Raw genomic sequence first — 11,896 nt, forward strand, 5'->3', positions numbered from 1 at the left:
AAACCGATAAAAAAGAAAAATTTTGTTTTAATTTTTCTTAATTCTTTTGATTTTTATAGAATTTCTGTGGTCAATAATATTTAGTATTTGCAATAATATACTTGAAAAATTCATGTATTTCAGATTATTGTGGCTAATTAAATTTTAAAAAATATATTTTTAAATTTGTAAATTTTTTATGAAGATGCTAAAGTTGACTCATGGATTTGCCCTACTTCAACTTTTTTTTACGAGTAATATTAGAAAAATTTAAAAGTATATTTAATTAAGTTAAGCGTGTATTATACGATAAAAGGAAGTGTAAATTTGTAATAAATAATTATGATATGAAGTCGATTAATAATTATTGCGAGTTTAATGGCTCGGAAAGTAGCATAATAGAATATTTTTATTTAATATCAAATCAAAACACAAATGAGAAAAAAAGATTATCTGCAATTAATTCATGTACCAAAATAATTAATACTAGCAGCAATTCTAATAATATATTTACAACAGAGGAGCTTTTTTACTGGTAAAACATTTAATCTTCAATATTTTTAATTACGTTTTTATATATCTCATTTTTTTTCCTCTACTGTATTCTATGTATTGACGATTCATCATACACTTGTTTTTCCTCTCTTTTTAGCCTAAGTAAAAACTTTGTACATCCATCATGTCCACAAATTAGAGCTGCTACGTTGAGATTGTCAAGATATTTATTAAAAACACCAAATGATTTGCAGGTAATGAACAATAAATTTGATTTTATAATAGCGTACATTTTTTCTTTGCAGCCTTCCTTCATTCTTATATATGTGTGTCTAATCTGGATTTTTTTTACATTAAAAAATTATTTTCTTTAGATATTTAACAATCTTCAACTTCCGATTCTGGTGTGCAGGAGTCTCGATTTAGTTGTTAAAAATGAGGATGAGAGGATACAAGCATTAAAATTGATTAGAAAAATGATTCTAATATCACCAGAGCAATTATCGCCAAAAATTGTACGATGTCTAACATCTTTAGCTGATACACTGATGATTGATGGAACGAAGCCAGATCGCATAGGTTTGAAAAATTTTAATATAAATAAATTTAAATTTATTAATTTTAACTCCTTTTATTATCTTTAGTGAGGGCATGCTTAGCAACTTTATCGGAATTGGGTGTTTTAAATCCAACATTATTAATCATTTCAAATGGTGTCTCAGTGCTCCTGCGGAATGTTTTGGAGTGTGACTCGCCAAAAATTTGTGAAAGCTTAGTTGGAGTCTTATTGCATTTACTAGAATATCCTCAAATACGAATGATATCAGGAATACGATTAGATTGTCTTGCAGCACCATATTGCGATTTTACCTATCGATTATGGGATAAAAATAAAGATGCACGAGAATTGAGATTCAAATGTTCAAGATTAGCATTGTTGTCTGTCCTAAGAAGCTTTAATGGTGCAGTTGAGTTTTGTAATCCTAACAAAGCATCTGGTCTGAAAGCAGTAATTGACATATTATATCTAAATCAGTTGGAAGTTCGAAAGGCAATTTTAGACTTCATGTATGATTTAATAGGCCTCGTAGCATCGACATGGACAGATGAATATTCAGTTGCTCTGGCTGCAGTCGATCCATCAGACTATCAGGATTCGTGGCGACTTTCTGAAGGATTTGTTGCTGTCGAAGGTCGTTCAATTTTACCAAGTTTTATTAACAAAGTGCCCAATATTACTGAAATACATCAGGCCTTCCTTCTATACTGTTTCATCGAAAACGGTTTGCTCAATGCCTTAGTCGAAGTTATAATCAGTAGTGATACATTTATATCTGTACGTGCAACTATCTTATTGGCAAGGATACTTCAATTAATTCATACGACATTGCCGTCCGATACAGACCATTACGCTCCACTGCCAATGTTAGTGGCAAAAGCAACTCAAGGAAATTATCAGGCTAGAGCAGCCGTATCGGCACTGCAATCATATCATTCAATGATAAAGAATCGGCCAGCGGCATGCAGTCTTTTTCTTGACTGTATCATTCAGAATGGTGATTTAATTAAATCGAGGCTCTTTAAACGTGAAATTGATGCTGTTGAAAGTCTTTCCAAATCTGCTAGTCTAACATTATTTGAACGAATGCGTCACGACTCCATTGGCTCTGCTGATGCGAATAACTATAATTACTATTATGAACATTTACGTGATACCACAAGTTTGAATATGAGTGGTGAAAACGAAACGAGTAAAGAACGAGCGAAAAGATCAACAATTATTCGACAAAAAGTCGTAGGATTTTTTGAAAAATTTAGAGAGAATGAACGATTGATTAAGGATTCATTGGTTTTATCCCATGTTGATCCTGCAAAATGGGATTGGGAGATAATTGTAATAATTTTTCGAAATAGAAATCTCAGCACAAAGTTGGATGAGAATCAATTAAAATTTATTAAAACGCTTACGCAATATTTTAAGCCAAGCAGTAATAAATTCTCTCACATGGAACTTGGAATAGGAAGAATAATTCCTCCGAATGTACACGCTGGAATCATGTTAATAGATTATTTGCTTGATCAAGTCGATGAATTGGAATACATGAGGATACTAACTGATTATTTTACCGATATTAGCAGTAATCTTCAAGCAATCTACAAAAAGAAAGCTCATGTAATATTATAATTTCCTCTAAATTCTATTTATTAATCATTTTTATTAAACACTTTTTTTATCTATTTTAGGATTGTTTATTCTCACCGTCTCACATGAATACGACAATGTGCCAGCAATATTTTTTGTTTATTGGAAGGATGTGTAGATCGAAGAAGGGCATTGATATTTTGAAAAATACCGATATTATAAAGCACCTAACGTATCTTGTAGCAAATACAAATCACACAATTTATGTGAAATTAATTGTTTCTGGCTTGGACTACTCGACACAGAGTATACCACGTTTGATTCTTGAAAAAGCTTTAACTGCATCGCCAAATCAAGCATCACGCTTATATGCAACGCAATTTTTACTTGTTTTATTAAGAGCACGATTGCCGACATTTGAAGAATATGGAATTCCTTTAATAATGAATCAATTAAAGGATAAAGATAGGGCTATTATGTTAGCCACAATGGAGATATTGGAAGAGGCTTGTCACGAAAATATTTATTTATTGGAATTGGCACATGTTTGGCCACAATTAGACAAATATCATGAAATGGGAAAATACATTATGATGAGATTTTATTCAACACCTCGAGGTTTAAATCATCCGAAAGCAAATGTGAAAGATGAAATTGAATTATGGATTAATGTTTACAATAAGAAGTATGTCATGTTTGTTGAATCTGAGATTCATTCGTCCATGACACTTCATCAAAGAAATGAAGATGGGTATTATATGAGTCGAAATACGTTTAATCAGCGGCAAGTCACAAAAACAACAACTATACCTTGTCATCTTTATGGAGCTCTTGTTCAAACTCAGTCAGGTCTAGGATACTTACAAAAATATGGAAATGTTGTGCAGTATATTGACATCTTATCGCAAGGAAAATGTGCGAATGACGAGGAATGTCTTCAACTTAAATCTGCTTTGTGGCTCCTCGGTCACGTTTCTACAAATAGTGATGGAATTGACTTCTTAAATAATCCTGTAACAAAAGTTTTTGAAAAAGTCATTAATTTAGCAAAATTTGCTGAAGTATATTCAATCCGTTCAACTGCATTTAATGTCATTTGCCTTATGAGTACAACTGTTACCGGATCAAACATCCTTCATAAACTTGATTGGCTTAGTGTGCGACATGATCGCAATAATGAATTTCCAGTGTTAGAGCCTGAAGATTGGCACCTCAAAAATCCATCTCCTATTCGATATCATCACATGCCGGCTTACAATTATGGAACGATGGATGAAAGTATTATGATTAATCTTAGCGGAAGTAATTTAAATCCATCATTTTACATCGAGGAATCAAGTGACTCTATTCGAGAAGATGACGTAAGTTCAATTATTTATTTTTTATGTTTCATGTCTTTCTAAATATATGAATTTGTTGACACTTTTATTTACGGAAATTATAGGATCTAAATGAGTCACTTAATTTGAATATGACTACATCTACGCAACGATCACGAACACTGCCCGCCAATATTCAACCATCTCAAATGTATCAAAGAAACAACAGTGCCACAAAGCATATTCGGTCACTTTCGGAATCAAAAACAACAGACGGAATTATGAGGATAAGCTCATCAACTAATCGAACAAGATTCAATTCAGGAGATTCCAACACATCCGAAATCAGTAGTTGCGATTCAGTAAACACGAAGACACTAATAAGTAAATAAATTTAAAATTATATGTATTAATTTGTATTTTTTCACATGTGTCCTTTCATTTGATTTAGATGAGCGTTTCAGAAGAGTATCTTTATCAGGTAATGTAATTCAAGATACAAGTCAGTTATCAAATCAGGATGTGCACGGATACAAAAAGCTACGAATGATTAGACAAAATCTCAGGCCAATGTTGAGCGAATCGAACACAGAAGACATTCTGGCAGATGTGTTTGAGAATGATGGAAATCTTACTACAACGAACCGTTTGCTAAATTCATTTAATATCGATTCAAAACGTAGGATAAACAAGAAAAATGTTAAATCTCAAGCAATCAATAATTCAGGGTAATTGAACGTGCAATAATATTGTTTGCCTAATAAAATTATACTAATTTTTAAACATTTCCAAACAGATATGATGATGATATTCAGAAAAATATATATGTTGCAAAGCTTTTAACACAAGTTGACACAAAAGGTCCTTGCTATAGAGGTATTTTTTTTTTAATTTTTATTTTTTAGAAAATTAATTTTTTAACGAGAAATATTTCTTTTTAGGAATTTGTCTTCCACGAAACATCCTTGAATTATTTCCGGATGATCAACAAAATGGAACATATGTATCACGTTATATTCACGATATTGAGACCCTTGAGTCAAATAATTTATCAATTTCGTCGATTCTTACAAAGAACCAACAATATCCAATAGATAATACTGGAGAAGGCTTAGGACAAGTACCCGATGAGTCGACTGTTTCAAGTTTATCAGATTTATCGGGAGGCAATAAAAAAACTAAGCGACGTCCAGGGATATCATCACTAACAGCAATAACAACTGAACAAAACATGAATATGAATGATAATGATAATCAATCGAACATGATTCGTTCAATGAGTTCAGGTGGCGGAACCAAGAGACATAATAAGGATGAATGTTTATTGTGTTGTCGAAAGTTAAAAATTGTGGATACATCACTAAAAATTCAGGAATCTAAGGAAATTACAATAACGACAAATGGAAAGACTCGCGATTCTTCTGATGTGTCATTTTATTCGCCTGAAAGTGTCATCAGTGATGACTCTGCGAACACCAACATGCCTGATCGCATCTCAAATATAATTTTACGAAATTTTCAAAAAATGGCAAATCCAATTTTATTTAAAACTTGTCGGAAAATTTTGATGGAATTAAGGCAAAAATACCCTCAATCGTTTCAAGATGTCTGTCTTTATTCAGAAGTTTGTAAATATATGGGAATATGTAACTATAGAATGTCTGTGCGTCGCTTTATTCAAGAAATTTTTTTGGATCTTAACTATGATGTTTTTAATAATGACATTGATTTAATTTTAAATGTGGCACGTCAACGTTTAGCCGATCAAAAATTATTGGATACATCCAAAACATTTCCCTCAACATCATCTACGTCATCACCACAATCAACTACAAATTCACAAATTTTAAATGTTTCAAATATGCAAAATTTTCATAATCCATCATCATCACAAGCAATTTCTTTATCACATAAATTGCATTCTATTAAATCACCTTTATTAGCCAGTGTTCATGAAAGCAGTATAGAAAACTTGATTGATCCTCCGAAAAGCACCAAAGATGAAGTTGATTCAGTTAATAATAAGAATAATTTAATGTCAACTGGTTACAATAATAAAAATTCTCCTGGAAGTTCACAAAAAGTTACGGCCGAGATTCATGGATATCATCAAAAGAAAGATACAGAAAGTGCTGGCTCTGAAATTATACATCCTAGACGACGTTTCAATACTTTGGAACTAGATTTGAGTTGTGCGGTTAACAAATTTCCTATTAAACATCGCGACAGCAACCAACAAGCAACAGCGGAGAGAAGACCTACTTCATTAAACACCGCCCCAAACGATAAGGATGGCAAACAATCATTCATAACGAGAAACTTTTCAACCAGCGATCATAGTTTTGAATACACAAGAAGCATAACTTCACCAATATCATCTCCACTTGCTCCTTTATATCCTTTATATTGCGAACAAAGATTACTTCAATCTTCACGATCGGAGGCTACTCTTAGTAAAAGTAATAATATTAGTAATAATAATGATAATAATGATAAACATAGTAATATAAGCGACGATGGAAGAGAAAAAAGAGATCACAAAAATACTAATCAGTAAAAAACATAAAAACGAGAAAAGGAATGCATTATTTAAAAAAAACACACACACACATCCACACATTATAATTTTTAATTTGTACATAGCTTAAGAAAAACGAAAGAAAAAATATGACGTATACATAATTTAAATTGTATAGATAAAACAAAAGCAACCACGTTACTAGAAAACAACTTGATGATGAGAAAATCATGGATTGTCTAAAGACATAGAGACTCACTCGCCACCCACAATTTCTTGCTTAACTCAAGAAAATCCACACGAAAAGACTCGATTATATAAGCTTTGTTACTGTTAAGGCAGCTACGCTTTTTAATTATTTTAGTTTATTTTTAATCAACACTTGCTTTAATAATATTATATATCCATATCTTTCACATATTTACTACTCTGATTTAAAAGTCTCTAAATTTGTCTCTGACATTCCTTGATTTACTTATCATCAAGCTTTCATTCATAAAAAAAGAAGAAAAAACAATTGAAAACGATATTTTATACGAATTTTTCCGAGATACCTTTAAAACAAAACAAAAGAAAATGATGAAAAATCTATTAAATTAATACCTAATAATAATATTGTTGACTCTTCTATCACGTTCGCTTAAAACTACAGTTATTTAAAGGAAAGAAAAAAAAAAACGAATATAAAAATGAAGAATATTTTAATTTCCTTTCATTTATTTATAAACGATAGTTTTTATATCCTGATCCTTCTTCTCTCCATAATACTAAATTAAATCACATGAACGCAAAGCAAAAATACGAAAAAAAAACTTCTATTTATAATGTTTTATAGTAACGAGAAAAAAAAACGACTAATTTAATTATTTTGTACAATCAATGCATTATTCATATTCTTTTTATTAGAAAAGAGAAGATATGAATATCTCAATAATACAAAAGAAAGATAATAGAATCGATAGATATTTCAAAATGCAAAATGCCTAAATGATAAATAATAGATAGTTCAATCAGAAGAAATTTCCATTTTACAACAAGTCATAAAAAAATTCATAGAAAAGTTAATCACCGACAGTACTCTTTACAATATTTTTAATATTTGTGTTATTGCGTTAGTCACACACATCAATTCATACTTTTTTGGTATTCTGAAATGATCATGTTATGATTTATCTTTACTCTAAATGTCATAAATTATTTGAAACTAAAAAGAATTTTAATATAAATTTCGTCAAAGATAGAAACATGTAAAAATTGTTACTAACAAAAGATTAAATAAATAATTTCTTGACTGGATTCTTGTTTCTAATTTCTTCAAAACTTCTTGTTTATTTTGCTTTACGTTAGTTTGCGATTTTTTTCCAGGTAGCATTATCGAAGTTTCCTGCGTGATAATCTGATGAGAGGATTTTAGTATGTCGCGAAACGTGTCGTTGAAAAGTTGTAGTTAAAATAAAAAGTGTTTTTATACGCGCGGAAGTCATAACGGACAAAAAAAAATTTAAATTCATAGAAAATCTTAGCATAGGAATTATCCCGTGTTCATGTCGTCCATATTGAAAAAATACATAGTTTAGCCAGGGAATAAATTTTATTAAAAAATACCGAAATAATGAAGCGAGTACAGCCAACAATAATGCAACCACAACATAATACGATAATGCGTCGTGTAAGGAATTTAATTTGTTTCAAATCGGATGGATTATGTTGAAGATATTAAATTAAATTTAGCGCTTTCATGAAAAGGGGACGCGCTTTCATTTTTTACTTCAACTTAATTTTTTTTAAATTATTTTTATCGTTCATCTAAACAAGTATCAGTGAATTAGTTAAAGTATGTAAATTTATATCCTTGTAGGTAATTCAGCCACGAGACAATTCACAAAGTCTAAATGCAGTGAATAAAGTAAGCAATTTATCGAATGTCACCGTATCTCCATCAAATTCACCACGAGTGATTCGGCAAACAATTTATGCTTCTCCACAAATTCAGACCAACATAAAGTGTTTTATATGCGATGAAAATATCATGGGAGCACCGACAAGCCTTAAAGAAACTGAAACTAGTACATCTCGTGAGAAAGTTACAAAGAAACTGGCCAGATTAGTTGGCGACGAGTTTTGTGTTATTGTATCAGAAGAGGACGTAATTTGTAGGCGTTGTCTTACATTGTTTAATACTATGGATAAGTACGAATCTGATATTCAGAACGTAAAGACACGTTTAAGGGGATTCATAAACAAAAAATATGGAATTGAAGAGCCCGAAGAGCCTCCCGTAAAAATACAAAGATTAAATGAACAACAATCGTCTGGAGTTCACAGTAGCAACAACAATAATAATAATAATTATCGCTGGCAAAATAATAGCATTGACGAGTCTCCTGCACGTAAAGTTCCAGCAGTTGCAGCATCAGTCAATAAAGAGACAGCCGAAAGTCAATTAAAGCATTTAGCTAATTCAAAACAACGCGGGCCTGTAAAGCTTTACAAATGCATTGCATGTGACTTCAAGACCACAGATTTAAATGCTTTTCAGCCGCATTCGAGTGTTTGTAAAGGACAACAACAGCAACAACAAACAAAACCAAATACTATTATTTCTCCACAAAATCGAGTTAATCGTGTAGCATATCAAAATAGTCCTCAACAGCAGCAGCAACAGAAGGCAGTATCATCTCCAATTTCTCAACAAGTAGGAAGAACTACAATCATTCGAAGCAGTAATTCATCTCAATTCAGTTGTCAACAATGCGAGTTCAAGACAAATGATCGAAATTTGTTTGCTGATCATCAACGTAATCACATGAAGCTTCGACCATTTAAATGTCGCATGTGCTTGGAAAGATTTGCCACACGAGAAGCTGCACAAACTCACGCAAAAATTCATTCTGGAAATGGAATGAAGTGCGGAATTTGTAATCGTCAATTTATTAAAAGGGAGGTGTTTGAAGCTCACATGAAGACACACGAAAAATTCAAGACTGTCTCACAACAAGAAGTCATTGTAATGAATAAGAGCAATGAAAGTCTTGGAACAGTTCAGAAGCCTTTAACTGATATCATTAAAGAAGCATTAAGCGAGGAGGATCAAGATGGTGTAAATGAATTTATCGAGTTTCATTCTTGCAATCTTTGTTCGTTAACATTTGTAAACAAGAAATTGTACGCTCAACACATGAAGACACACGAAAGTCCTTCGTCTGTGCGAAATGAGGAGTCACAAATTACTTATGGCAAGAGTAAATCTCAAATAACAGAGGGAGATTTAGAAAGCATATTTGAGAAAATGCATTCTGAAAATGTCACAATATCAAACGGTTCGAATAATGGCAACGAAAATATTTTGATTACAACACAAGATAGCGGTGGAATCACATACAACATCACTATTCCCCAGGATGATATTCCGCACGAGGAGGTATGTAGATAAATATTAATTATTTATTTATGTCACATTAAAATGACTTTATTAATTTCAGAAAAAAGTTCGCATTGATATGCCAAATTTGGACGATACAATAGATGATTCTCATAAGAATGAAGCAGAACAAGCGCATCATCGTGCTACCGTAAGCATGCCAAGTTTACATGACGATGAAAATACACAAAGTAGCCAAGAACAGCAACAGTCTTCGGAAAATCAACAAGTGGATCAAGGTCAGATTCCAATGGATCTTGAAGAACTACAGCAAGCAGCCGAAGGACAACAATTGAAATTCATTGTAGACGAAAATGGACAATTTTTACAGTTAGATAATCACATTTTAACAACAGACGCTGAAGGTAATCAAATTTTAGTGCAAGGAACGAATCAGGAACAATTACAGCATCTTTTACAAAGTGTTGGCGTTGATGGAAATCAAGTGCTTGTTCAATTGCAAGGAAATGGTGAAGGAATCGACGGTGAGGGTGCAACGCTTCAATTCGGTGAAGGTGGACAAGGTCAAATGATTCTTGTGCAGAACGAAAATGGTGAAAGTCAATTAATTGATGCTTCGATGCTTCAAACAGAAGGTGGAAATTTAGTATTGCAACAAGGAGCTGATGGAGAAACAACACTAACAACCGCTGATGGAATTCCTGTATCTGTTTCCTTTACCGGTGATGGGGGTGATGGTCAAATAACTGTTACGATGGCAGGAACTGGTGAGGATGGTCAACAAATTTTTATCCAACAACCCGTCGAATTGGCAGAAGGCCAAGAACAAGTTTCACATGAAGGTGAAACAGCCATGCATCTCGAAGAAAATTCACAAGATGCTTCAACAACGCCTGAAAATAGTACAGAACCTGAAATTCCAACTGCTTCATCTGAAGAAAAAGTAATTCTAGAAGTCGAATCCAATAATGATGATAAATCAAAAGAAGTGGAGGCTACAGTCGATAGTGAAAACAAAGATACAGCATTAAACAAAGATGACGAAAAGGAATCGACAGAGAAAGTATGATTGCCATGAAAATTATATTTATTGAATGAGAATAATTTAATTTTTTTAAATATATTTTTCAGTGAATTTCGTGATTTGATGAGAACTTTCTGTACAAGAACACACCCATTACAATAGCTTGATGCAACTCATCAGAAAAGAGCAGTTCACGATCCTTTGTAAAATATTTAAGCTTGTACTAGTTCGTTCGCCTAAGATGATGAAATAATGTTATTACAGACTTCTTCTTTTCGTCACTCTTATCGTTTTGTCTGACGAAAAGAGGACTTGTAATTGTAAAAAAATTTAAAAATATAGTAGAAAGTAATCTTATCTTAATGAAAAAATAAGAAAAAGTAAAAAAATAGCTAGAATGTTGACGTAGTTTATGATGCTTTACTATGTAAGTTGAATTTCATTCAGAAATATGATTAAAGGATGTGAAGACAACTCACTTTTTCTGTGAGATTGTGAATATTAATTAATTTTTTTTTCTTACAAAATACATTTTTTATTTCTTCTACTTCTTTTATATTCACTTATAATGATGCCCCCTTTAAAACATTCACAAATATTCAAGTTTTTACATTTCTAAGCTAAATAATAATAGAAAATAAATGCACTGTGTACTAGCTATGTACAAAATGCAGCAAAAAATATTAATTATGTGTATCTGAAATTAATAAATAAATGAAAAAAAATTGTTTAAAATATTAAGTATCAAAAGTAAGGACTATACAGAAAAAAGAACTATTTTCAAAATTATGAACTCTTTCATTTTCTTTCTTAATTATAATTTAGATTTTAAATAATGAAAAAGATGAGAATAATCCGATAAATGAGAAACATATATTGTTAGGCCTTTGAAAACCCTATAAAAAATGAAGGAAATTATTTTTAATAGGTATATTAAGAGATAAAGAATTGTATGTTAAATTGATTCTTGTAAATATCCTTTAAACAAAAATGAGACAGAATAAATTGATTTGAAATATTCATGCAACAAAACCAT

At 31.6% G+C, this 11,896-nt stretch overlaps 2 protein-coding genes across 2 annotated transcripts; both read left to right on the top strand.

The window, feature by feature from the left end:
• The first annotated feature begins 214 nt into the window (after positions 1-214).
• rictor (rapamycin-insensitive companion of Tor) lies at positions 215-7,774 on the top strand. The gene is made up of 9 exons (XM_070643733.1): positions 215-514; positions 632-728; positions 849-1,053; positions 1,119-2,647; positions 2,719-3,978; positions 4,062-4,320; positions 4,388-4,664; positions 4,733-4,812; positions 4,878-7,774. The coding sequence occupies exons 1-9, from the start codon at positions 327-329 to the stop codon at positions 6,491-6,493; spliced, it is 5,511 nt and encodes a 1,836-aa protein (XP_070499834.1). The 5' UTR covers positions 215-326; the 3' UTR covers positions 6,494-7,774.
• Positions 7,775-7,988: 214 nt separating this feature from the next.
• Positions 7,989-11,895, top strand: pzg (putzig). Its single transcript, XM_070643640.1, has 4 exons — positions 7,989-8,123; positions 8,313-9,875; positions 9,937-10,899; positions 10,968-11,895. The coding sequence occupies exons 1-4, from the start codon at positions 8,067-8,069 to the stop codon at positions 10,968-10,970; spliced, it is 2,586 nt and encodes an 861-aa protein (XP_070499741.1). The 5' UTR covers positions 7,989-8,066; the 3' UTR covers positions 10,971-11,895.
• The last annotated feature ends 1 nt before the right edge of the window (position 11,896 follows it).

Source organism: Chironomus tepperi, unplaced genomic scaffold (assembly GCF_022539635.2).
Source record: "Chironomus tepperi strain 1889 unplaced genomic scaffold, CSIRO-AGI_Ctep_v1 contig_323, whole genome shotgun sequence".
NCBI lineage: Eukaryota > Metazoa > Arthropoda > Insecta > Diptera > Chironomidae > Chironomus > Chironomus tepperi.